A 25280-nucleotide genomic window follows, 5' to 3' on the forward strand; every position below is an offset into this window, starting at 1 on the left:
CCTGCTAAGATTCTACCTTAATAGTTCACCAGTTTTTACTCCACGTATTTTGAAGTTCAGTGTGTAAGTAACGAAGATGTTTCCCCCTTTAGGTAGAAGTCCACCAGGCCCTGCCCCAAGTCATTTCATGAAATACAAGAAAAACCCAAAAACCCAAAATACAATTAATATTTTATTAAAAAAAATCTAACTCACCACTTGGTAAAGGGACACCAAGTGTTTATGACAAAGAAATAAATGCCCTGGGATTAGAAAGACAATAAGAATCAAAAGACCTTTAGTTCTCAGGAACCAGTGTTAGAGAACTCTATTCAGAACCCCCAGAAATGAGGCAGAGATGACAGATGAAATGTTTCAACCTGTGTTAAAAATCAATGCCATCAGAAGAGAAGACAGGGTCAGCACAAAGAATGGCACTACCAATTTTAAGAGAAGGAAGAGACCACCTGAAACAAAATTCACCTCTTTTTTCTTGGAAGGGGCCTGGACATTAAGCACACTTTAAAAAACAGAGACTAAGAGAGCATTCTATTAAATAACTCTTCCCTTAAAAATGGCCACAGGACTGAATCTGTAAACACGGGATAATCTTTTTTTCTGTGGTAACGTAAAAAGTCAGTTAAATCTCAAAAGACATTTTTCACTGTTCTAAATTACAGGATTTTAAACAATTTTTTCTATATACTACAGCATCACTTAAAAATTTATTTAAAAGCAATTGATTCAGGCCTGCTTTAGGCTGAAAGAAAGTCCTTAACTTAGTGGAGACAGTGCCTCAGCTTGGTCCCAAATATTTTTCCCTGTTACCATTTCTCAAAAAGCATATCATAGATGGTATTAATGCTGTTTAAAGTCATGGAAGACTGAGTTGGGCCTGCTAATATTGGAGAAAGAAAACTTGAAGGCAAGGAGAGTTTAACCCCCAACACTGCTGAGAGATGACAGTCAGGAGCTTAGGTCTTCTTGGTGACCAAAGCCACATGACCAGTAGGACAGGGCCCTGCTACCTCAATTTCTCTTCCGCCAAAGTCTCAACATCAGAAGCTTTTCACTACTTAAAAAGCTTGATAAAGAAATTGATGAAAACCTTCAAAGAAGAAACACAGAATACCCCTAAATACAGCAATGTCTTGTTTATATCCAATCAGCTTAGGTCTCCATAGAAGCCATTTTTTGTTGTTTTATTTCCTTTGGCTCTGAAAAGGGACAGAGCCTCTTCTTAGCCGAAGCACTCCATTCATAGTACCCCAGTCATGACTTTTCTTCTAAACAGACTCACCCTTTCACAGAGTTGCTGCTTTAATGAAGACTTGAACAAAGTAGGATTGTCTCCAAGGTCCATTTTGACAGGAGAGTCTTTAGATGAAGCTTGTTTCCTAACTTGCTCCTTTCTTCTCCCATTCCTAGGGTACCATCCAAAATACCAGCACCCCCCAAAAAAAGAAGAAAGTTAGTTATCTTCTATAGCAATCTCCACATACATACAGGAGCAGTTAAGAATAGAGATGGCAATTAAGTTTCAAGCCCTATGTGTTCATCACTGCTTCAAACAGCTGTTAAGAGATTTTGAGGCCGTGGCACAGCAGAGAGTGGGGCAAGTGGTGTCTGCCATGGCAATGAGGGAGTGGTGGCTTATGTGCCTGAATGGATTTAATAGTTAGTCATTGGTGCAGGTGCCTCAAGATATCTCCAGCACGTAAGCAAGATAGAAATAAGGAGCAGAGTTTGCCAAAAACAAAGGCAGCTCTAGGCATGTTCTTTATTGTACAAATGAGTAAAGGATTAATAACACTTTTCGTCTAGCCCTCAGGGAAAAACCCAGTAATGGCATCCATTCCTTGTTTTGCCTTACTGAGCCTTTTGTCACTAGTTGGCTGGGCCGCTTTAGGCAAATCGTGTCACCTGTCTGAATCTGTTTCTTTAGTTTTCATGGCAGAAGTCCTTCAGAATCGCTGACTTTTTGTTTTGAAAACTGTCCAGTCACAGACTGTCTGTGAACTGCAGCTATCTCCCAGGAATCTATGGATATTCGAGTGGTGGGCAGTTCAAGGATTCAAGTGTCCTCAGTCTGATTGGTAAGAACACTTGAACCAAGTGCCTTTCAGGCTGGTCAGGGCCCAAGAGTGAGGTAAAGCGCAGCAGAGCCCCAGCCCCTGGGTCTTCCTGCTGAAGAGCGGAGCCCCCACTCAGAGCTGGTGCCCAAAGCAGGCAAGTGCCACATGGGTCAGAAGAGGGGCCCCACCTTAGCTACAGTTCTGTTGTCCACTGATGGCCCTGCAGGAGGCCGGGGGTGACCACTTACCTTGGCTTTCTGGAGGACGGTGCCTTTGCCTGTGACCATGACCGAAAGAGGCCTGTTCTTGAGCGCTGTTGCAGAGTTGACTGGGGTACAGTCTGGGGCAGGGGTGGGGGTGGCAGCTTTGGGCTGTGGTGACAGGAGACAGTGAGGGGCTGAGCCAAGAGGAGGGAGACACGACCCATTTCCCCCAACCCCTGTCTAGGAGGCCCTGCAAGCAGGTCAGAGCGGCCGTGGCTCCAGGCACTCACTCGGGGGCTCACGTTCTCCAGGTGGGTGGTGTCCACCGTGGTGCCCAGCGTCACGGGCCCAGCCTCGGCCTTCTTCAGGTTGTCCTTCACCTCCACGATGTTGAGCTCGAGGTCCACACGCCTGCTCTCCTCGATCCTGCACTCCTCGTCAATTTCCTTCAGCTTCTGCTCCAGGCTGGCCAGGATCCCCTTGTCTGGAGAGAGAATTAAACCGGCTGCAGGGAACAGTGTTTCAGCCAAGGCCAGAAAGGCCTGCTGGGTGGAGGCAGGATTTACGCACACCCCTGCAGGAGAAGGACCCCAGGAGGATGTGGACCACAACTTGGGCTCCACTACTCAGAGCTAGGATGGGCCTCTGTGTGCAGGGGCAGCCTGGAAGCCCCAGTCCTGTGTCAGCATTCTGTACAGGCTGGGGAAGGCTCTGGAGGAAGAGGGCTCTGCCTTCACAAGAGGGCATAAGTCCCTTCTGGTAGGTTCCTAGAGGCTCTCAGTGTTTTGATATCTGCTATTGTTACAGTGACACAAACGGGTGAGAGAAGCTTTACTAATGACCCTTGGAGGATGGCTGGGCTGTTTCAACCTGCCCCACACAATTCCCTCAATCCTTCTGGCGCTTGGTTGTCCTCAGCCCTGGCACCTTCTCAGCCCTGTCATGCTTCCCCTCTTCACCCTCTGGTTCTCGGGGTGTTAGAGTAGCACCAAGAAATTATAACCATGGGAGTCCCTCCCAGGAGCTCTTTGCCAGAGTAAAGGATGGTACCACATGTGTTTAATACAGCGTCCCAAACACAAGTCAACAGCCACTAAAATAACTTATGTGCTGTTTCTAAGTTTTATGGCAAATAATCATCTGTCAGCCCTTGCTGGAGGACAAGCAGTCACAGGGGCCACTATTTAAGAAAAATTTGTGGAGAAAAAGAAAGCTGATAAAATATGTTAATGATGTTTTTGGGATTGGAGTGAAAAAAAACCAGTTCATATTTAGCGGTCAATAGCAATACTTTTGAGAATTACTTTCTTACGATCTGCAACTTTTTAGCCTAGGATCTGCAGAGCTCATTTGCCAGAAGAATAAACTATACAGTCATGCACTGTGTAACAACGTTTCAGTCAACAACAGACCACATATATGACAGTGGTCCTATAAGATTAGTACCATATAGCCTAGGTGTGTAGTAGGCTGTACCATCTAGGTTTGTGTAAGTGTGCTCTATGATGTTCGCACAATGAGGAAATCACCTAAGGATGCATTTCTCAGAATGCTTCCCTGTCGTTAAGTGACACATGACTATAGTAAAAATTCTCTCTCTTCTCCTACCTAGAATATCCACATAGGACAGAAAGGACTGGGATCCCTGGCTCCTCCTCGCAGCCCCAGCTAGTGCACACTCGGGGTCTTCAGGGACTGTCATAGATGAGCCTCTGGTCACACTCATCAGCACACAGCCTCACTCTCTAGTCTTGACTGGGTAGAAAGGAAACCCAGCTACTGTCTCCTTACCTCTGTGCACTGGCAGCTAAGAGTGCTGAACCCTCAAAACCAGTGGACACAAATTTATAGACAGAAAGCAGAGGAGTGGTTGCCTAGGGATGAGGGGGGAGGGGAAATGGGAGTGACTGCTAATAAGTATGGGTGATGGAAGTGTTCTAACATTGATTGTGGTGCTGATTGCACAACTCCGTGAACAAATTAAAAACCATTGAGTGGTACACTGTAAATGGGTCAAGGGTATGGTCTGTGAATTCTATCTCAATAAAGCTGTTAAATTAAAAAAAAAAGTGAGTGACTTTGTGCCCCCATGACCTTCCTCTACCAATCATGTTATAAGCTTCCCAGAAATCAGCTAGGTTTGTCCCCCAACCTGCGTATGCCAGTTGTTCTTGTTAGTGCAGCTGTACAATTTAAATATTAAATGAGCACAAAGAGTGCTATGAAAACGAAGTCATGCTCCGGGAAGTTCCTATATGAGGCAAGTTGCTAGGAAATGGCTGACCGATGATGTGAGGATGATTGGGAAAATAATCTAGAAGGACTGAGATCTCTTTGCCAGTGTAAGTTTTTGTTCACTTTAAAGAAATGACTGGAAGTTAAGGATGATGCATTTTAGGTGTGATTAATGCAACAAAGATAACACAGGGCTCCCAGTAGCTGGCCTGGGTCTCAGGAAAAGGCATTGGCACTCCTTCAAAAGATCAGCCAAGAAATATACAAGTGAAAATAAAACATTTAAGGTCTAAACACAATTCTTAGAGATTTCCTCCTTTAACCAGCTTCTTCAACTACCTCCTGGTACAGGAATGCAGTCTTTCAGACAGGATGGAGGGGAGAGAGGACTTTGCAGGGGAACACCCACGTGTGCCAAAGATTGACAGGGGCTGTAGGACAGGTGCACAGATCCAGATTCTTCCCCTGGAAAGCCCAAGCCCACACGTCCCCTGAGCTGAAGGCCCCCCTCTGGCCCTCTCTACCTGGGAGGCCCCTTACCTGCTCTTTTTTTTCTTGGTGAGGAAGATTAGCCCTGAGCTAACATCTGTTGCCAATTCTCCTCTTTTTTCTGAGGAAGACTGGCCCTGAGCTAACATCCCTGCCCATCTTCCTCTACTTTATATGTGGGTCGCCTGCCACAGCATGGCTTGATAAGCGATGTGTAGGTCCACACATGGGATCCGAACCTGTGAACCCCGGGCTGCCGAAGCGGAGCCTGTGAACTTAACCACTACGCCACCAGGCTGGCCCCATTTACCTGTACATTTTAACAGAGTCTCTTTCAGCTCCCGTTTCTCTTTCCGGAGCTGAGCCAGGTGACCCCGGATTTCTTCCTTCTTCTTCTCAAGCCTCTCCTTCTCCTCTGTGTACCGCTTCACCTCAGCTTCTGTCCTGTTCTTGCCAAGTTTGATCTCTGCAGACCCAGAGACAGGGACCCCCAGGTCAGCCAGGCTGGAACACGAGGGCTGTCCCAACCCACTGCACAGGCTCAGACGGAACCTGGGGCTTTGGCAGACTGGAGCTGGACAACAGGCCAGCCTAGCAGGGACAGAAGAGGAAAACTGAGCCCACACCTTCTTTGCTGTGTGACCTTGGGCAAATCCCTTTACCTCTCTGAACCTCTGTTTCCTCATCTGAAAGGGAAGGAATCAGGCTAACTTCTCCAAGCCACTTCCGAAACATGAAACTCTTATCTAGCACAGGCACCTGCAGTGGTCACCCTCAACTTGTCCTTCACAGGTGGGCTGGCTCCGGCTGGGGTGACGGACACAGCATCGGGGCAGCTCGGTGGGAAGGAGATTTTCTGCTGTTCAGTCTGGATTTTGACCGTCGTGATTCTCAGTGAAGGCTCCTCAGGCTCCGGAGTCTCCTGCTGCATCTGCTTTGGGAGGAAGGAAACACAACTCAGGTAGCCGAGGGGCCAGGAAGGCAGGGCCAGCTCACCTGCTGGGGCATGGCCTGTACCTGCAACTCGGGGGGCTCTGGAGACTTTACAAGGGGCTCATCTGGGGTGGGGCCTGGGCCTGGGTCTGCAGGGAGGGCCTCGGCTGGAGGGTCCAGTTGGGGCAGTGTTGGGGAGGGGGCCAGGGCCTGTGGACTCCCAGAGCTGTGCAGGAACGACTTGACGGGCGTCAGGTCCAAGTACACTCGGTCGGGCTCGCTCTCACCGGGAGTGTCTATTGCAGGGGCAGCTTCCTCAACGGGTTCCACCTGCAGAGGAAAGAGTCAGGTGGCTTCCGCCATTGCTTCCACTCCCTCCGCTATGAGCCCTGTCTCAGAGCTCCTGTCCCCGCCCTGTGCTGGAGATGGCAGGGACCTCCCTCCTCGGGGAGACTCCTATTGAGCTGGAGTTCAAAGGCCTGGGTTCCAGTCCTAGATTGCTCCTCAAGAGCTGGGAGACCCAGGACATTGTACTTAACTTTCCTGAACCTTACTTCCTCATCCATAAAGAGAAAAGCACAGTAGTAGCTCCCTATAAGGTGGTCGGGATTAAATGAGAGAATCCACAGGAGCCCTTAGCACAGCACCGAGTCCAATGCTCAGTAAGTGAACCCGCCATCAGGATGATTATTCCACCTCAACTATCCATTTGGGCCTCCAAAGCTAATGGTGTCGCTGCTCCCAATCCCAACACCGACCCCCCACCCCAGCACTGACCAGGTGGGTCACCAGCTGTTTTATCCAAACAAGTCCCCAAGCCAGGTGGACTGCACAGCCCAGTGTACAAAAGATGACCTTGTTGTACCTAGGTTTCTGCACTGATGGCCCTGCAGGTGACTCAGAATCCACTCCTCTTAGGGACAGTCTACAATCTCTGGTGTTGAGGCATTGAGTTTTGGCAGGAGGAGGACTAGACAGCCCCAGGCCACTGCCCAGCCAGCATCCTTACCACAGCTGACAGCTCCGACATCTCCACGTCGTCATACAGCATCTCCTGGCGATCCTGGCTGGGCAGGCCATCGATGTAAGTGTTCGGCTCTGAGAACTTTCTCTGCATCAGTCTGGAAGATACGGCAAGACACAGTGAGAGAAGGATTCAGGACAGGGTGGTAAAAGCCACCAGTCTCAAAGGATTTGTAACAACAAGAAGTGAGGTGAAAGCCGCAGGCTGTGCCAGAGCCCTGGGGACCAGCACCCACATCTTTAAAACTAATTCATTTATTTAGGAGCATCTCCTGCCTCTCTTCTCAGGGCCTTCTTACTAGAACTCCTGGTTCCAGATTTCTCTTCCAGAAAAACAAACTTCCCCTGCCTGTATCCCTCCTTTTAGGATCCTTCCGCCATCTCCTCACCCTGACTCCTTCCTTTTAGGACTTCCTTCCAACAACAACAAAATCCTTTCTCATTTCATCTTCACGATACACTTGGGGCAGCACAGACCAGATACTTTCTCCATTTTGTACGTAAGAAAAGGGGTTCCCTTTCAGTAGTTCGGCCAGCTCCCACCAGTGCTGCCTCTACCACCTGACCCAGGACCACTTCCCCCTGAGCCCCAGTTTGCTCAACTGGGAAGCAGAAATACCACCCCGCCCTGCTTATTCCAGGTGTGCTGGGGACCCAGCACAGGATCCATGGGAAAGTGCAGAGTCAACAGCAAGGCAAGTGGCAAGTCAGGAAAGGCACCGACTCTGCCATAGGAGCTGGAGAGCGTCTAAACTGAGGCAAAGATGCAGCGGCTGCCCTGGGCCAAAGGCCTGGCTCAGCTCCTCACTCCTAGCTGGGCATCCCTAAGGGCTGCTCCTCAGCCTTCGTCTTCCTGCTGCTGGATACAACAGGGCTGACCCTGAGTTCTCAGCTGCCACCTGCTCGACTGATCAGCAGAGGCCAGTCTGGGCCTGAGGTCTAGAAGCATGGCTGGGAATGGGAGGGTGCAAAGCGGAAGGCCCCTTAACACTCACAGCAGAGAGTTTTTGGCTGCGCTCACAATACAGGAAACCCTGTCGGCATCCACGTAGTCATAGGTGAATTCTTCTGGGTCTGTCTTGGAGCCTGACTCGGAGAGCAGGAGGCCTAGCCAGTGGCCCATTTCCTCGGAAGACTTGGCCTGGGAGGAGGCAGAGGGGGTCACGAGCAGGGCTGGGGTGGGCCGCCTGGTGCCCATCCCTACTGGACCATCACAGCATCCCTGCCCCAATGCCCGCCCCAGGCAAGGCCTCTGGGAGAGCCTGGGGCCACTCTCCCTCAATTTTACTGGCATATCCCATCCCCTAGGGACCCCAAATAGCATTTCCTGCCACTAGTGATACCTTGAGGCCACCTCAATGATGCTGTGGACATTTGTCCCATGTCACATGTGATTTATATACACGTATTTGTAGAAGGCTAATGAACCAGGAGAGAACTGTTACATTGTATGTATTTTAGGCTGATACCTCTATGTTTTGAACTATCGCATGTCAGTTTATCACCCTAATCCATACGTATAAGACTGCTTGGATCCCCTGCTAAGAAATAACAAAATTCAAATTTATTTTTGTTTATGGTTTTAATAAAGTCAAGATGTCTTAAATACCTTACACTAGGGCAACTAGCTCTGATAAACCATGAACGAAATCCCGGTGAAATTGGTGTCTGGTTTTTTACCAGGGGACAATGCATTCTAAGCAAATACATACATTGGGTATTTCTATTAAAATGCCAATGTTGTTTCTTGCCTTTATAACAAGAAAAAACTGGGAATTCTATAAGCACTACAGGTTTGTTTTCATAAGGAAAAACAGCTACCACTGTGGCATTACACGACCCAGCTCTACCACATTATTGCTACACTCGCGTAATCAGAGAGGCAGCTATAAGCTGAGGTTGATGTTTAGCTGCTTTCCTTTTCCCATTTATTGTCAAGTGGCTTTCTCAGTACAGCCCCACACGGGCATCTGGTTCCAGCTACCACCATCTCTGCCCTGGGCAACTGTCCTAACAGGTCTCATTTTGTTTCTTTTCGTCCCCTTCCATTCACCCCCTACCCAGCAGCTGGAAGAAGCATCTGAAAGTCCAAATCTGAACATGCCACCCTCCCTTGAAACCTTCAAAGTCCCCCACTACTCGTAGGATCAACCCCCTTCCCTCCCAGCCTCACCACACATGCTGCCCCCCTCTTGCCCCCACCCACCCAGCATGTGGGCTTTCTCAAGTATCCACAGCACCCTACCCCACTGCTTTCCGGCAACTGTTACTAAGTAATCAATTGGCTAATTAACTGAATAACATCTCACTCTATATTAGAATATAAGTTCCATGAGGACAGGGAACATCATCACATTATTGCACTGAGTAGATATTTGTCAATGCGACAGACGGACACATGAAAGAATACAAGCTTTTCCCTGGGAAGCGATTGGGATGTGGATCTTTTAGCCACCAGAGGGCAGTATGGGAGCAAAATTTGCATGAAGACCCCCAGATAAGGGCCTGAATGAGTGAACAGAAGCAAAGGGAGTGTGTGCTTATGTGCGTGTAAAGAACTCTGGCTTGGGCCTGCCCAGTGCAACGCAAGGCATTATGTCACCTCTTATTTTTGTAAATGTAATATCACATCAGAGGGTGGGGAGTGAGAGAAATGTAACTGTATCACAAACCTAATTCTTCCCCCAGATAAGCCCTAACCGTCATCCTTTTTATGTACTGGGCCCCGTCTGGTGATACGCAGACTAAATCAGACTTGCTGTGAATCCCCAGAAGGTTTTTCCAGCAGCGCAGGGAGTTATAAATACTCCTGCTGCCCTAAGTGCAGGAAGTAGCTCATTGTCCTGCTCCTGTAACACAACCACCCTGAGGTCAGAAGGGGAATGGAAAGTTTTTAAGAATGCAAACAATCTCAGGCAAAAGAAACAAAAATAATGCAGGGCTGCATCAACTCGCCCACTGCAGGATTACAGCGAACAGCAGTGACCTCCACACCCCGGCCAGGCCCGCCACCCCCTGCAGCCCGCAGTACCTCTAGCTTGGCCAGCTCCTCGCCGTTGTGGAGGATGCGGAAGGAGTAGAGGTGGTCCGGGCTCGGGTCTGGGACCACCTCACAGCCCACCAGGCTGAGGGGCTGCTGGGCCATCTTGCTCCGGTTCCGGTCCTGATAGAAGTGCAGGTGACTGTCCCTGACAGAGCACCAGCGTGACTTCCACTGGCTGTTCACCAGCACATTCAGGTAACCTGCAGGAGGGGGTGAGGCTGCAGGTGGCCCAGGGTGTCCAGGGTGGCCACCGCTGCTGGACCTCCTGGAGCGTCCCCAGAATCTCAGTTCCCAGAGCTGTCATGCTTTGCCCCAGAGACGTCCTTCTCTCCTGGAGGCTGTGAATCTCATAGTGTGTTTTCTTCCTTCCTTCGTGTCAGCAGCTAGACCCTTTGAAGAGGGGCAGCACAGCTGTCCTGGTTTTTGGAAAAGGTCTGTCCAGAGGGAAGTGAATTGTGACTTGGACTAGACCAGGCCAGGTTTGTACGTGTGCAGGACAGAGGTGTGTCCTCCACCCTCAGCCTCGTCTCCACAGTTCATCGCCCCCAGCCCGTAGCAGCCCTCCTCCCGCCTCTGGTCCCTTCGGCCTCGTGCAGGAAGGTCCGCCAGCCAGGGCTCCTCCCTGCACGTGGAGTCCTCTTGCCTCTACAGCCCTAGTTGCCTCGGCGCCCCATCAGCCTTGCCTGCCCTGGGTCACTCAGTCTCAGCCTGCAAAGTCCTCCTCCACTTGGCCAGCTCCTCCTCATCCTCCCAGGTGTGCTGGCCTTGGCCCTCCCTGGGTCCCCTACTCCCCACTTTGCCTTCCTTCATAACACTTGGATCCTGGAACAGTGAAACTGCTTCCATGTTGGCCTCCCCAACTGGACAGAGAGCTTCTCAAGGGCAGGAACCTGCCATGTTCATCTCCAGCACCTGGGGTCTGTGCCCGGTGGCCTCTCCACCAGGGCGCCCCCCTTCCTCTGGCGGCACACACAGGCTGCCAGTGCTAGGGGGCATCCACCATGCAATGCTTTATTATTCTCAAATGGTTGCCTGTGTTGGGTTCACCTTCCCAAGGATAAGAGAGCCCAACAGATGAACATTTACAGAGCTGACACCACGTGCCCAGCATACCTTGTCCCTGGGGCTATGAAGAGGAGTAAAATCCCGTCTTCAGGACCCTTTGCACACCCCACATGTGGTGGGTTGACATCTGTCTGTGCTGCTCACCTTCCCGGATGCACTGGCTTCCAAAGAGGATAACTTCTCTGTCCTAAGGGCTTGGCAGCTGCTCTGAACCTTAGCAGAGACGAACTGGCCCACAGAGCAGGGTCAAAGTGCATGGCCACCTTCCCACCCAGCCCAGTGCTGGACATACAGTGCGGATCATGCATTTCTCAGAGCCACGTGAATATCACATCATGGTAGCAAAGTGGCAGAATTCAAGCACAGGACCCGGGAACTGTGGCTCATCTGGGCAGGCACCCCACTCGCCCATCATAGTTCTCCGGACCAAAGAGAGCTCTGGGTCAGGAGAGGCGGGGTGCTCAGATGCTGAGTCCTGGGAAGGAGAGCGACTGTGTTCTCTCTCGCCCTTCTCCAGCCACAGGGGACAAGAGCATGCTTTGCTGCTGAGGAGACTGCCAGCAATAGCCCAGTCACATCTCCCAAACAGTGACTCACTGGGACCAGGCTCCCATGCCCAATCCCGTGCCCTCTGAGGCCACAGAGGCTGGCAGAGCCAGGCCATTACCCAGCGCCCTGGCCGGAGAAACAGGAGGCTCCAAGGATAGGGCCCCGTCTGCTGCCTTCCCATTCCACCTAGCCACCCTGCCAGCCTCCAAACACAGAACTGAGCTGGGACTCAGGAAAAGGCCCAAAGGTGGACAGTAATGGCCTTCAGGCCCCAGGGAGAGTACAGCAATGAGCCCCAGCTTGGGAGCCAGGATACCGGCTCACCCAGGATATTTTCTGGCAAAGGCCTCTCTCTCCTGGCCTCAGTTTCCCCAAGGCTGAGTGAGGGCAGTGAGATGACCTCTGAGAGCCTACCAGCACTCCCACACACTCACTGTACCAGCAACATAGGCTTCTCATTGTCCCCCTAAAGGGTCTCACCAGTCCCCATCTCAGAGTCTTTGCTCCTGCCCACGGACGCCATCCCAGTCTATTCAGCTCCCACCCGTCCTTCAAGGCTCAGGTCCAGGAGGCCATCTCTGACCACAGAGAGGTTCTTTCTGTCCCTGAGACCTTATTGCTTCTAAGATGGCACAGAGTGTGGTTATGGTTGTAGAGCTGTCATCTCTCTTGGGCTGTGGGCTCTCAGGACTGTCTCAGTCCCCTTTCCTGACGCTGTGCCTGCCATGCTCTATAAGTATTGATCAAATGAACATATTTTTAAAGACCATTAGGAGGACAGCAATCAGTTACCCTTCATATCTACAAAGGATCCAGCATTGCAGTAAGAGCGAGTCTGGTTAGGCATAAAGAACTACCTGCCGTGAAGAAAAACAGAAACCGTGGGCCACAGGCACACCATCCCTAGAGAAGTTCACAGCAAGACCTCAAATCCCTGCCTTCGCTGTCTGAGCTGCCTTCCTGGAGACGGCCCCACCCCAGTGAGCAAGCCCTCTGGTCCTGGAGGCACCACGGTTCTTACTGGCTGTCTCGAGAGACCTCTCCTGGGGCTCCAGTGAGGTAGATTTCTTCCTGCCCAGGTTCATTAGGTTGCTCAGTTTGAGGCCAGCAGAACATTTCTTCTTGACTGTCAAGATGAGAAAAAAAGCAATCAGCATTGCACACAGCCTACCAATATGCCCTTAGGGAAGATGGAAAAGTAATCTAGAGATGATTTCAAGTATACAGGAGGATGTGCGTAGGTTATATGCAAATACTACGCCATTTTATATAAGGGACTTGAGCACCCACGGATTTTGGTATCCACGGGGAACCCTGGAACAGATACTGAGGGACAACTGTTTATAAACTGGAGGCTTGTTAGAATCAGTTGTTTAAACCCATTTAGTTGAACCAGACAGCCAAGTCTCACAGCCATCCCCCTCCCAACCCTAGGCTGAGAGCCATAAACGTTGGTACCATCTTTGGTCTCTGGAACCTCAGGGTGGCCATCTATGGAGCTTCCATACTCCGAGGCTGACAGGTACTTCTCAGTTATATCTGGCTGTGGAAGAGAGAGAGATATAACTGGGTGATGTTGTCTGGGAATGGTTACCTCAGAGACCACAATTTAAGGGAAAATAACAGATGGCTCTTGAGAGTAGGCCAGAGGTCACCTGGAGTCCAGGTCACTGGTGGGACATTGGCCAGGCTTCCTTCTGGGGCTCTCTAGAGAGACTGCCTTCACCCTCCCTTCCTGAGGTTCCGGTGGCCGTCTTCAGGCCACCACTCATCCTTGTTCACAAGTTCTCAAAATGGCTGCTCAACCTGATGTGAAAATGGCCTCGTAGCCAGTGGGGAGGGCAGGTAGCCTACCCCAGGGGTGACATTAGAGTCAGCCTCCCAACTGAAGCTGACTGACAAGCTGGGCACCACCGGTACCAGGAGCGTGAGGAAGTCATTTGAGAACTGACTGTGCTGCTGACACATCAGGCTTTGGAGAAGAGCCAGCTTGTCTACACAGGGTCAGACCACAATTCAAATCCCGGCTCCAGCGTTCTCCAGCCAGGCGGAGGGCGCAAGTCATGAGCCCTTCTGAGCCTCATCCACATGTGTGTAAATAGGGATAAGACCCGGGGCTGCACTCCAGGGCTGTTGAGTGACTAGAGACAATACCCAGAAGAGTGCAGTGGCTGCTGCTGTTAGAACGTGAAGTCCTCAGAAGATTCCAGTCAGGCTCTTCTAGAACCACTTAGAGGTTTCCAGACCTCTGGAAAACAAGCTGAGGGACTCCCAACCCACAGGACTAGCCTTCAGTGGGCACCTATGACTGACATACCTGGCCAGGGAACACTATGCCAGGTCTTTAGGGAGAGCCTCCATTTTTTTCTTGAAATTGAGGTATATTTGACACAGAACATTATTTAAGTTTCAGGTATACAATAGGGAGAGCTCTTGTTTCTCAGCCCAAAGTGAAGAAAACCCAGGTTTACTCCAACTTTTGTTTTCTGGTCAATGACCAAGGAATGAACGAAACAGCCCCTCTTCAGTCGCTCTAAAGGACTATCGGTATTTCTCCAGGGGGAGGGCCTGTGCTTTCCCAAAGAACAACGTGCCTGCTCCCTGCTCAAGTCCTCTGTCACCCTCTTGCTTTCCTCCCTGCCAGGAGTGGGGACACCAAGGTGAGACAGTGACCCTCTGCTCTGTGCACACCTGGGCTCCAGGACACCTACATGCAGATACTCAGGGACATGAAATGAGACCCCACAGGGGACAGCCCTCCCCTCGGCCAGCACCCAACCCAGCTTCCTCAACTTTGACCCTTAAGCAGAGGGCCCCACAGCGCCAAGCAAATGAGCACTAGAGCCCTTTGGTTGGGGTCAACATCGTGAGGGTTCCCCCAGCCCTGGAAGCTCTGTGGGGAGTAAGTGGGAAGGAAGAGCCTGGAAAAATAAATCTCCCTTTTTTATGGAATGGAGGGCAAAGTTACTTTTGTAGCTTCCCCCTTCTAGCAAGAAAAAATTTTAGATCGGTATCAGTGTCATCAGTTTTCCTGCCAAGCCGAAGCTACTGCCCTTATCCAAGCATTGTATGTTTCTTATTAATTGGGCTGAAATGCAAAAATAAAGCTCCCAATTTTAGACTTCTAATTTTTACGGAGAAAAAAATGGAACTGAACTCTCCTTCCGGGCAGAGCAGAGACTTACTTTCTGACAGTTCAGGCGTTGGGCATCTGGGGTGTACTGGTTTCCCTCAGAGGCTCCTTCTGAAGGCAGGCCGCTCACCTCCTGGATGACCTGAAGGAAGAGGAGAGCCATCAGGGGGGGCCCAGCCCCCGAGGCCCTTCTGGCCTGCCCAGCCAAACCAAAGCTGCAGCGCCTTGGGGTCAGGAGGGAGTGGGTGGAGGTGAGAGAGAAGATGCATGATTTCCAAGGAACAGAACCACCCCCACCCCCAGCACTTGGCCCACATGTGGTCTCAGGACCCAGCTGGGCAGGCTGTGGGGCGGGGGGTGGGGTGGGGGGGGTGCTTTTCCGTAGCCCCTCTCTCCTGCAGGCCCCTACATGTTCTGTTGGGGGGGAGGGGGTAAGGAGGGGGCCGTTGCAGCAGAGCCCCAAGATGGCCAGAACAGCCAGCCCTCAGCTCCGCGAGCCCCCTCCTTGCCCCCATCCTGGGCAGGGGTGGCCTTTCAGTTGTGGGTGTGATGAAGAATTGCATTTGCCGGATGGCCCCTGGGGCGCTCTGTGGAGCGTCTCCGTGCTGCTCGGGAAGCAGGCCTGCAAGCTGCCTGGGCCCAACACTGGCTCTCCAGACCTGCCTGTCACAGTCCACCTCACCCTCCTCTGAGAAGGAGCCTTTTAACTGGCACTGGGGGCCTGGGCTGAGGACAGATACAGGTCAAAGGTAGCTGACCACACTAAGCAGCACACCCCACCCCTCTGAGCTAGGGACCAGAGGGTAATGGCCCAGGGAAGCCACAAACACACTGCCCATCCAGAAGCCCTGTGCAGTATGGACTTAGCAACAGCAATTTCAAAGACCCTCCTTTTTCAGACCCACCGAGAGCAGTTTATGGAAAAGGGTTACATCAGAAGAGCAGAAGAACAAAAGGAAGAATGGCTGTGGGGATAGGGAAACTGAAGGCTTTTCTCCCTTCTCAGGTGGTGTCTGATTCAGGACCTTAGTCGACAAGATGGCCCAAATATGCGACATGATGCTGTGGGAGCAGGGCAGACACTGGAGTCAGCCCACTAGCTGTGTGACTGTGGGCCTAAGCCTCAGTCACCACCTCTGTAGGATGGGACAACACCCATGCCACAGGGCAGTCGTGAGGGCTCATGGGTCAAGAACCCAGCACAGGAGAGGCCCGTTCGTTACCGTCCTTATTATCTGGGGCCTAGACACACGGGCACCCTGCCCCGGGGAAGCCTGCTGAGCCAGGAGTCCAGGCTCGAGGGTGTGGGGAGTTCTCCTTCTCCGGGAAATTCTACTTGGTGCCTTCCTTTTCTGGGACTCTCATGCCATATTCAACATCCCCCATTTACTGTCATATACCTGTCCCACCCTGTGGGCACAGGTGAGATTAAGCAGAGTTGGGACACAGAGGCACAGGGAAGGTAGGCAGGTTTGACAAAACAGATGCATCTGGTCCAGAGCCCAACAGACAGGCTAACCAGCTCCCCCAACTGCAAGTGTGTGCAGCTTCCGAGTCCGGCCCTGATGGCCAAGTCCACCTCTGTGCCCATCTGACCAGGCAGGAAAAGGGTCGCTGTGAAGGCTGACAGAGAGGCTGTGCCTTCTGAAAGCGTTCTTGTCTTTGAAACCACCAGCAGGGGCTGTGGGGGTCAGGGGTGTCAGGAAGAGGGCATGAGAACTGGGGAGGGAGGCTGGGGTCAGGGGAAGGACGGGTGGGTCTGAGCAGTCAGTGGGACAGCGGTAAGAACTGGGAGCAAGAGCAGCGTGTGTGTGTTTGTGTGCCTGTGTGGTGGGTGGGGTTGGGAGACGACTGGCATGGAGACAGAGGACCTGGGCAAAAGAAAGGAGTTAAAAACCAAGCCAGCAGCCCAGGGCCCTGGTCCTAGTCAGCTCTGCAGCCCAGGGCAAACTCCTAGCTGTCCCTGGGCCTCAGTCCTCTCATCTGTACTAGCCCAGTTTTATGGAGCACTCAGTATACGGCAGGTACAGTGCTAAGCACTATGTATGCATTAACTAACTGACGCAAGATCACAGCGAAAAAGGGGTGAACCGGGATTTGAACCCAGAGCCCATGCTCTTCAGTGGTCAGGCTAGGCCTTCGGGAGCAACATTCTCTCAGGAACTCCCCCAGAGAGATCTGTGAAGCTGAGCCACGAACCTGCCTGTGAAGTAGGACCCTCCCGGTCCTATCCACTGTGCTTAGTCACCTGAGAGATTTGCAGTAAGGAGGGAGGGACCTGTCAGCCCCTCCTAGAAGCCTGGCTCTGAGACAGGCTGGGTCTGGTATTCTGAAACATTTAGTGGGTTCACGAAAGCAGCCTGCCTGCCCCAAACCTAGGGTACTCAGCTTGGGGCGGGCCTGCACCTCGGGCTGGTACTGTTTCAGTCATGCTTCGATAAGGTGGTGCAGGCCTCTTACGGGCTTATCAGGGCAGTTATGTTCAGCCCGGGAAGTAGATGGGGGTGGACGGTGGATATAATGCTCCTGCGCTGGAAATGCATCAACATGGCCATGATGGAGGAGGGGGCAGGGCAGGGCCTCTCTGGCTCTCTCTGGCCTCCCCAGGGGGCCCTGCTAGGTTTGGAGACCTTCTGCAAGCATGGGCTCCTTCTTGGAGCAAACCTTCTACCTTCTGGAGTTGTCAGCTCATCTTTAAACTGGGGCAGGCAGGCCCCTCTCCAGGTGCTTCCTCATCAGTGGCCACATCACAGGGAAGTGTAGGCAGACCTGACCACGTGCGTGCATGATGGTCGAATACGCAGATAGTCCTAGGTTTAAAACTTGATGCTGCCGCTCCCTTGCCAGGTGACCTTGATCATCACCTCCTTGTACTGAGCCTTAATCTCCACTGTTGTAAAATGGGGACATTACCATCGCCCAGCTACCCCCAGTGTGGTTAGGTGGGTTAAGTTTGCTAAAAACACATGGCCCATGGTAAGTACTTAACAAGTGGCAGCGACATCTGTTCTTTAATAGGGAGGCTGGCAATGCCTCACTAGAGGCCAGAAGGCAAGAGGATTTCAACTACAGCCCAAGTCCAGGTGACTGAGAGGGACACAGACCTGGCAGCAGAGTGCTGCGACCCATTTCCGTAAGACGGACGGCTACCACTGAGAACACAGGAAGCCCTGGGGACTTGAAGGATCAAAGGTCGTTCACTCTTGACAACATCCATCCCTTTTGGGAAAAGCAGGGAAGCCAGAACAGCAGGAGCCCTAGAGGGAAGCGGGCCCTGTCCCCAGTGGCCTGGCAGCCCCCTCACCCTGAGCCACTGCTCGGCCTGGTCCTTGCTCTGCAGGCCCAGCACGATCACGTCCGCGTTCAGCGGTGTGATCTTCAGCTTGTGCTCCTTCTTCCGCACTTGCTTCTCCTTGTGGATGACGCTGCTGCCCAGCAAGTTCACGTCCAGCTGAGGGCTGTGGTCCTTGGAGGATTTGTAGCACTGGGAGAAAAGAGAGACAAGACACTGCTTTGTCAAAGGTGCCAGGCCCAGCCAGGTTCTGCCAAGGAGGGGGCCGCTGGGCCTGGCGGGACCCGAGAGCTGGGCTCTGCCCAACAAAACCAAAAGGCTGACACCCTAGTGCAAGGGCAGATCCTTCACCTCACGTGTCGGCACCTCCTGTTCTCAGCATCAGAGTGACCAGGCAGACCATCTCCCCCTCCTTCCAGCCTCCTGCTCACTGGCCTCGGCCTCAGCCCCAGGACCCTGTTATCCAAACTGCTCTAATCTCACTGCCCACCTGGGCTGGCTCCTAAATTACGTCCTCTGCGGGCCACCCTCACTTCTCCCGGGTGGGAGGGCTTCTCCATTTCTCTACCTCTCTGCATTTCTTGCTCCGCTTCCCCAGTAAGGGGTCCACAGGGAAGGAAGACTAAGCACATCCTCTGCTTAGTTAGGAAGATGATGTCGTTAGCAAAGAAAGGAAGGGACTTTCTTCTCCTACCACAGAAAATACTTTGCCCCCCAGTTTCTCATTTGTACAACGGGGTCCTCACAGGGCTACCCCACAGGATGACCTGAAGGGATGCCTGCACAGCGCAGGGCCCGCTGACACCAGCGAGGAGAGGGTTTCCTTAATGATTCCATGGAGCTTCAAATCAGGACACAAAACTCGGGGTTTAATTTAAAATAACAGGAAACAGGGCTGTGGTCACACAACTATCTTGATTCCTTACAGGTCTTATAATCAGTAATTCAAAATATAGCGACTTCTGAGAAGACTCCTATGATTCTCCTGCTGCACAGAGGCAAGCAGGAGCCAGAACTGGGGCTGGGCTGGGCTGGGGGGGGTCCTGACTGGGCAGCAGGCTCTGCCCAAAACCTCCAGTGGCCGGGATGTGAGGAAGAATGGGCCCTCAGATCAGGGGACAGAAAGATCCTGGAAAAGAGTGTATGGGATGGAATGGGGCGGGGGTGGGGGGGTGGGGGGGCAGTGGTCATCACAGCCTCCTTTGAGAGAGTGATAAAAACGACTAGACTTTTCTAGTTAAGAAAAAGCACATTCCTAAAAGCTTGATCGGATTCAGGTTTAATTATTTTTCGGCAATAATAAACCATAAAAATCAAACAAAAGAAGAAGAAAGGAAAAGCACATTCATTCACGCAAGCAACATTCTGCATATGATCTCGGGCTAGGGAGAGGTGAAAATCCGATATAAAAGGCTCTCACCGCCCGGTATCAGGGACCATCTCCCTCCCCCCACCCCAAAGAAAGAGGACTGGAACCCACGTGAGACCAACTGACCAGAAGTCTGGTGTCCTTGACGACGCAGAGCTGCTTGGCCCACTGCCCCAGCCACTTCTTGCGCCACAGGAAGGCGCAGATGCGGGCGTCCCGCATCAGCTCGATGCTGGCCTCGGGGGAGGGCCACTGGTAGGGGGCCGACTTGCCCTTGTTGCTCTCCTCTTCATCGTAGGACTCGTAGGAGCTGCTCACGGCCTCTCCGTCCTCTGCAAGGAAGGCCCGCTGGGTCACGGCCCCGTCGGCAGGGGAGGTTCCTGCACACACTTGTTTGTTCAGGAGGGAGGGTGCAGGCAGAGCAGCCACTGGCCCCCAGGCCACAACCCCCCTGCCTCTCCGTGCCCTTGAGCCAGCCCACAGCTGCCAACCACAGACCAGGCAGACTTCCCAGCCCCGAAACCCTCTGAGCGAAGCCTCGTGGATGCTGCCTCTGGCCACAGACACAAATAACTTAAAACCAGGAGTCTCTCCCTTTTCCTCTTCAAATCTTGTCATCTCAGACTCCACAGAAACCTCTGACAAGACACTGCGCCCAGAGGACTGTTTGCTCTTGAGATGGCCAGATCCCCTACTCGTGCCTCTGTTTCTTCAACTGAAGGATGAAGCGGGGGTGGGGGTGGGGGGCGGTGAGGAACTTTCTAGTTCTTCCAGGCCTGGCACGCTGTCATTCTAAGGGGCTGGGAGGAAGGTGTCACCATCGAGCCCAGAGCTGGGCGTGTGGCCAGCCTCCAAGGGGCTGCGGCTCCTCAAAAATAAAGGGCGAAATAAACTGTGGCAGGAAATGGCTTTCCGGGGAAGGTGGCCACCTCTCCAGACTAAATGCCCCCACCACAGTCACAGCCCTTTTTAAAATCCACTCCTACCCACCACAGACTCTGTCCTCTTTCCCTCCCCACTGAACACCTCCCAGCACAAACTCAGCTCCCTCTCCTGGTTTCCACCTCCCAGGCTTCCTCCACCTCTGGCAACAAGCCAACCTCACGTTTTTGTTCCATTCGAAAGAATCCCAAAACTCACCAAGCGCAAAATGCACACGATTCTGTGCATGTTCTACACACCTCAGTTTCTGCCCCCACCACCCTGCGAGAGTTGCTCTGGCCTCCAGGCCTCACTGCAATATTCAAGGCCAACAAAAACCAGGTGAAGAAAACAATCAATCAATAACACCCTGAACTGCAGGACACAGAGAAAGGAGAACCTCAGGATCCCCGGTCCGACCCCTGGCTCAGCACAGGAATCCTGTCTATCGTAACCCTGCTCCAGTCTCTTCTTGAATTTCCCATGGACAGGGAGCTCACTACCTCCTGATTGTTGGACACCTCCTTCTATTACTGGGCAGCTCTGACAGAAAGCAGGGCCACCGTCTACTTCCCTGTGGCTTCTGCAGACATGTTCTGTCCCCTCGAGTCAGAGCAAATGAAACCTCTCTTTCCTCTCCACGATACCCTTGGGAAAAGAGCCCATGGGCCCCTAGTCCTCCCTTCCCTGGAAGCCCCTTCGACTATCTACATTGCTACGTTCCTGCATACTAAGAAAACAGAATGACGCTTGAATCAGAATAGAGGAAAACGGAATGAGACCACTGCCACAGTTATTTTAGCTACAATGCCAATGAAAGTGTGCTTAATTTTTTAATATTTCTAAAAATAAGACTTTAAATATTTAAAGACCAGTTTTCTTTAAGGGCAGTGTGGTACTACTCTGCTTCATGGTTTAATAAAAAAGTTGCACAGTTCATTATTTTATACCAATTAAATAAGCAAAGATTGGAAACAGTGGGGCTACCCAGTGGGCGAACTCTCATGCTGCTGGTGGCAACGTAGATTAACACGGCTTCAGAAAACAACCTGGCAGCCTATTGTTTCGAGAGCCATAAAAACACCCATACTCTTTGACCCAATAATCCCAGTCCTGGGAGTTTATCCCAGTTTATCCCAGTTTACAAAAAAGAAGGAAGGGGGAAGGTTACATGCATTAAGATATTCATTCAAGTGCTATTTAACAGTCAGCAGAAGGAGACGGGAGAAAGTCTGATATCATTCACTTAGGAGCCTTCCATGCAACTGTAATCAACGGAAACTGAAGACTAGAGTGCAACTCAATGAACTCCCTAAGATATGATGGTAAGTGAAAAAGCACAATTAAAATTATTTATGCATATAGATTAGTCCTAAAAGGCAACAGGGAGAACTCAAAATAGTTGATTTGGGGGCCAGCCTGGTGGCATAGTGGCTAAGTTCACTCGCTCTGCTTTGGCAGACTGGGGTTTGCAGGTTCCGATCCCGGGCATGGACCTACACACCACTTATGAAGCCATGCTGTGGCAGGCGTCCCACATATAAAGTAGAGGAAGATGGGCACGGATGTTACCCAGGGCCAATCTTCCTCAGCAAAAAAAGAGAGGAGGATTGGCAACAGATGTTAGCTCAGGGCTGATCTTCCTCATCAAAAAAAAAAAATTGTTGATTTGATGCCATGGTAGGATCAGGGTGATTGTGTAAAAATGTCAGTATTGTATTATCTGTACAATAAGTGAAATAAGAACGATATGATGTCATTGGGATTCCTCCTTCAGCAACAAAAATTAATGGAGGGAGGCTGCAGAGTTTAGTGTGAAAAAGTTGGCCGAATCCCCTGGCTGTTTTGTGCTTCTGGGGTTGCCCCACGTGTTCCATGGAGAATTCTAACACCTGCCTCTCCGCCTCCAGGGGGGTATGGGAAAGCTAACTGAGAGGAAACAGCAACTCATTGTATCTCAAGCTACCTGGAGTAGCTTGGAGGAAATTTAGGGCAAATGTATTCATTTTATTTATCCCTAAGAGTGATCATAGCACAACATAAACGTAAGATATTCTTAATACAGATACTTGGCTTCCAGGGGTCGCAGGATGAACAGGAGTAGAAAGGCAGGATGCTCAGATACTTCCATCCCCACTTTTGCTGTCCCCAGGTGGGCTGTTCCCCACAGTGTGCTGCTGGAAGTCCTCAGGACCAGAAGGCAGAGCAGCCACGCAGCACTAGGGGTCATTCAGCCATGCATTCAGATGGCACAGGCAGGGGTCTGTGGAAGGCGGAGTAAGTCTCCTTCTGGAAGGATGACACATGCCATGCACATGCAGGACCGACACACAAGGACAGGAAGAGGGCAGTGGCCATGCCTGGGGTGTGCACCCCATCTCTGAGAGCCAGGCAGCAGGCATGGAAGCACTGGCATTCTAGCTCTGGGACAAGCAATACCCAAGGTGATCGTGGCGTAAATGACTCCTTCAGGCACCTGCACCCATCTGGGGACTCCAGTGGGAGGAAATCCGCCAGGATGACCTGTATGATATCCAGCAGACAGACAGAGGCAAGAAGGAGAGAGACAAGATGAAGAGAGGGACAGACCCAAGTGCAGAAACACAAAGAGAGAGACCCAGATGTGGTGGCATGGCAGCCTGCCCACCAGAAGTCAGTGCTTTCCTATCAGAACTGTGGGCATGTCAGGAGAGGCCCGGCCCGGTCAAGACATCATTTCTCAGCCTCTTCACATTCAGAGATGACCATGTGACTGTCACATGGAATGCGGGTAGAAGCAATGTGCGTCTCTTCTGGCTGGCCCTTCTAAGAAGCACATACAGGTCCTCCACTCCCTCCTCACAGAAGATTCTGTGGCCTTGGCAGGTGGCCAAGCCCACCTTGGAAAGAGCCTGGGTATCTAAACTACCTGGTGACCAGTAATACCCACGCTGAACTGTTCTGTGAGTGAGAAACAGACTGTGCTGTGTTACTATAAACTGAAAGGGGGGTTGTTTGTTACAGCAGTTGCCATCACCCGGCAGGAGATATCATCAGCGAAGTAGCTGAGGCCCAGGGCAAGCAGGACAGACCCTGATACCTCCTGCACAGGCCATCAGGCACTTACAAACTTCTACTTGGAGACAGGAACCTGGCCCAGGGGAGCAGAGTGGGGACAGTGCTGATACAGCAGGACGAGAATCCAAGCCACTGGTCTTTTGCAGGAAGTCAGCAAAATCGCTGTTGGCCAAGGAACTAGAGCAAGGGGCCGGAGTCCAACGGTCATTCCTCCTGTTGTGACCTGCATGTCCCACTGCTCAAACAGGTGTGCGGGACACAGGCAGGCACCCAGGGCGGGCCGGCTTACAACACAGGTGAAGCCCCCTCTGCGTGGCAAGTTCTCCCCAAGTCATCCTCGGCCCTTGTCCTGGCAGGATTAAAGGCAATCAGGCATCTTCCCACTTGCCCTGCTGTGTTCATGCTGACCTCACGACGATCCCCTAGTCCTGGCTGAAACCAATCTGAATTCACCATCGAGAGACAAACACCAAGAAGCGTGGGTCTCTCTGACAACTTGTTTGTGTCGAGACGAAGTGTCTGCCCCACAAACAGTCCCCCAGGAGCGTCTGGCAGGCAGGTCCTGGCTGGCATGGGCCACACCCAAGAGAGACGGGCTTACGATGCACGGAGGTGCTCACCGTGGTGAGTCACGGCTTCCACCTTCCAGACGCACCCAGACGGCAGCACCGCACCCTCGGCTTGGGTCTGAAATCACAGCCCGGCCGGTGACTGGCAACGTCTCACACGCTTAGTGGGTTCAAGCTAAGTGACGTCTGCCCACAAAGCCAGCCTCGTAGAAGAAAATAACCTTGGTCCAAACAGGCCCTCACCTCCCACACAGTTCCTGGGGCCAAGGGCTGTAGGTAAAGCATGAAGAAAGAGAAGAATTCGATGTGACTGGTCCCATCTCATTCCTGGGCCTATTTATGGAACCAACAACGCCCCGCTTCAGCCAAGTTCATTCCCACCACCAGGGGCCCTCACCTCTTACATTTTCAGTTGCTTTATGCTTTCAAAGACTTTTCAGTTACAAAGGAAGAAAAAAAGGATTGGTAAGGAGAGTGAGAGGACCAGAGTCCAGCTGCCTGGGAAATTAGGGTCACAACCATCTTTTCCAGAACCTCTGGGGCCTTTCTGTGTTACAGAATCCCCACACCAAGCGCATTTCTGATGCGACCTCCTCAGGTTGAGAGTCACTGACCAAGGACGGAAGGCTCCAGCGTGAGACCTGCCCCCACAGTATAGGTGATCTTTTTAATACCTAAGTTAGATCAGTCACTCACCCTCCAAAGGCTGGCAGTCTGATTCAGAGAAAAGCCAAAGTCCTCACCGAGGCTTCATCTCCTGTCTCTCCCCCTCCCCCCACCTCACCTACTCCTGCCACACTGGCCTCCTTGCTGTTCCTCAAACATGCCAAGATCTCTCCTGTCTCAGGACCTTTGCATGTACTGTGCTCTCCTGGAAGGTTCTTCCTGCAGGTCTCTGCCCCATCCACTTCCCACTTCATTCAGGAATCTGCTCAAGGTCACTCTATCAGAGAGGCCATCTCTGATCTGAAATAACACCCCTCTTCTTCCCCAACCCAGCCCCTGCTGTTTTCCATCCTGACACTTACCACTACCTGATACATCCTGTGCTCATTTGTCGTCTGTGTGCTCTCACAGAATCTAAGTGCTGTGACCACTGAGTCCTGCTGAATCCTGACTCCCAGAAGCATGCTGGGCACAGAGTGGTGCACAGTAACCATTAATTAGTTCAGTGAAAGAACCTGGAAACTGGGCTCTGACTTGGCCTGACCACATTCCATTGCTTACGAAGGCCTAGGGCCCCTTGGCCAACACACCTCTTCTCTGTCATATTTCTGTGCTGAACCCAGCAACATCCAGGCGAGACCCCAGAAAGCATCAGACACAGTAAACCAGCTCATCGTCT

At 51.8% G+C, this 25280-nt stretch overlaps 1 protein-coding gene across 7 annotated transcripts in view; it reads right to left on the minus strand.

Annotated features, from left to right (window-relative positions):
- Nucleotides 1-159: 159 nt before the first annotated feature.
- The window catches only part of AFAP1L2 (actin filament associated protein 1 like 2), a 107338-nt gene continuing 82217 nt past the window's right edge, over nucleotides 160-25280 (minus strand). For 3 of the 7 annotated variants that reach the window (XM_087432644.1, XM_087432639.1, XM_087432641.1), the window contains exons 6-19: nucleotides 19515-19768; nucleotides 18032-18211; nucleotides 14780-14869; nucleotides 13053-13137; nucleotides 12616-12720; nucleotides 9969-10180; nucleotides 7933-8078; nucleotides 6924-7035; nucleotides 5999-6244; nucleotides 5741-5915; nucleotides 5292-5447; nucleotides 2548-2741; nucleotides 2303-2425; nucleotides 160-1403 (exon numbers count right to left, since the gene is read on the minus strand). In XM_087432644.1, the coding sequence (XP_087288770.1) occupies nucleotides 1377-1403; nucleotides 2303-2425; nucleotides 2548-2741; nucleotides 5292-5447; nucleotides 5741-5915; nucleotides 5999-6244; nucleotides 6924-7035; nucleotides 7933-8078; nucleotides 9969-10180; nucleotides 12616-12720; nucleotides 13053-13137; nucleotides 14780-14869; nucleotides 18032-18211; nucleotides 19515-19768 (2105 nt within the window). In that variant the 3' untranslated portion in view covers nucleotides 160-1376. Of the gene's footprint in view, nucleotides 1404-2302; nucleotides 2426-2547; nucleotides 2742-5291; nucleotides 5448-5740; nucleotides 5916-5998; nucleotides 6245-6923; nucleotides 7036-7932; nucleotides 8079-9968; nucleotides 10181-12615; nucleotides 12721-13052; nucleotides 13138-14779; nucleotides 14870-18031; nucleotides 18212-19514; nucleotides 19769-22748; nucleotides 22833-25280 lie in introns of all 7 variants that reach the window. The other 4 variants (XM_087432645.1, XM_087432640.1, XM_087432643.1 and 1 more) reach the window with 4 other exon arrangements.

This window comes from Ceratotherium simum, chromosome 6, assembly GCF_057802395.1.
Source record: "Ceratotherium simum simum isolate JZ-2026a chromosome 6, ASM5780239v1, whole genome shotgun sequence".
In the NCBI taxonomy this organism is placed as follows: Eukaryota; Metazoa; Chordata; class Mammalia; order Perissodactyla; family Rhinocerotidae; genus Ceratotherium; species Ceratotherium simum.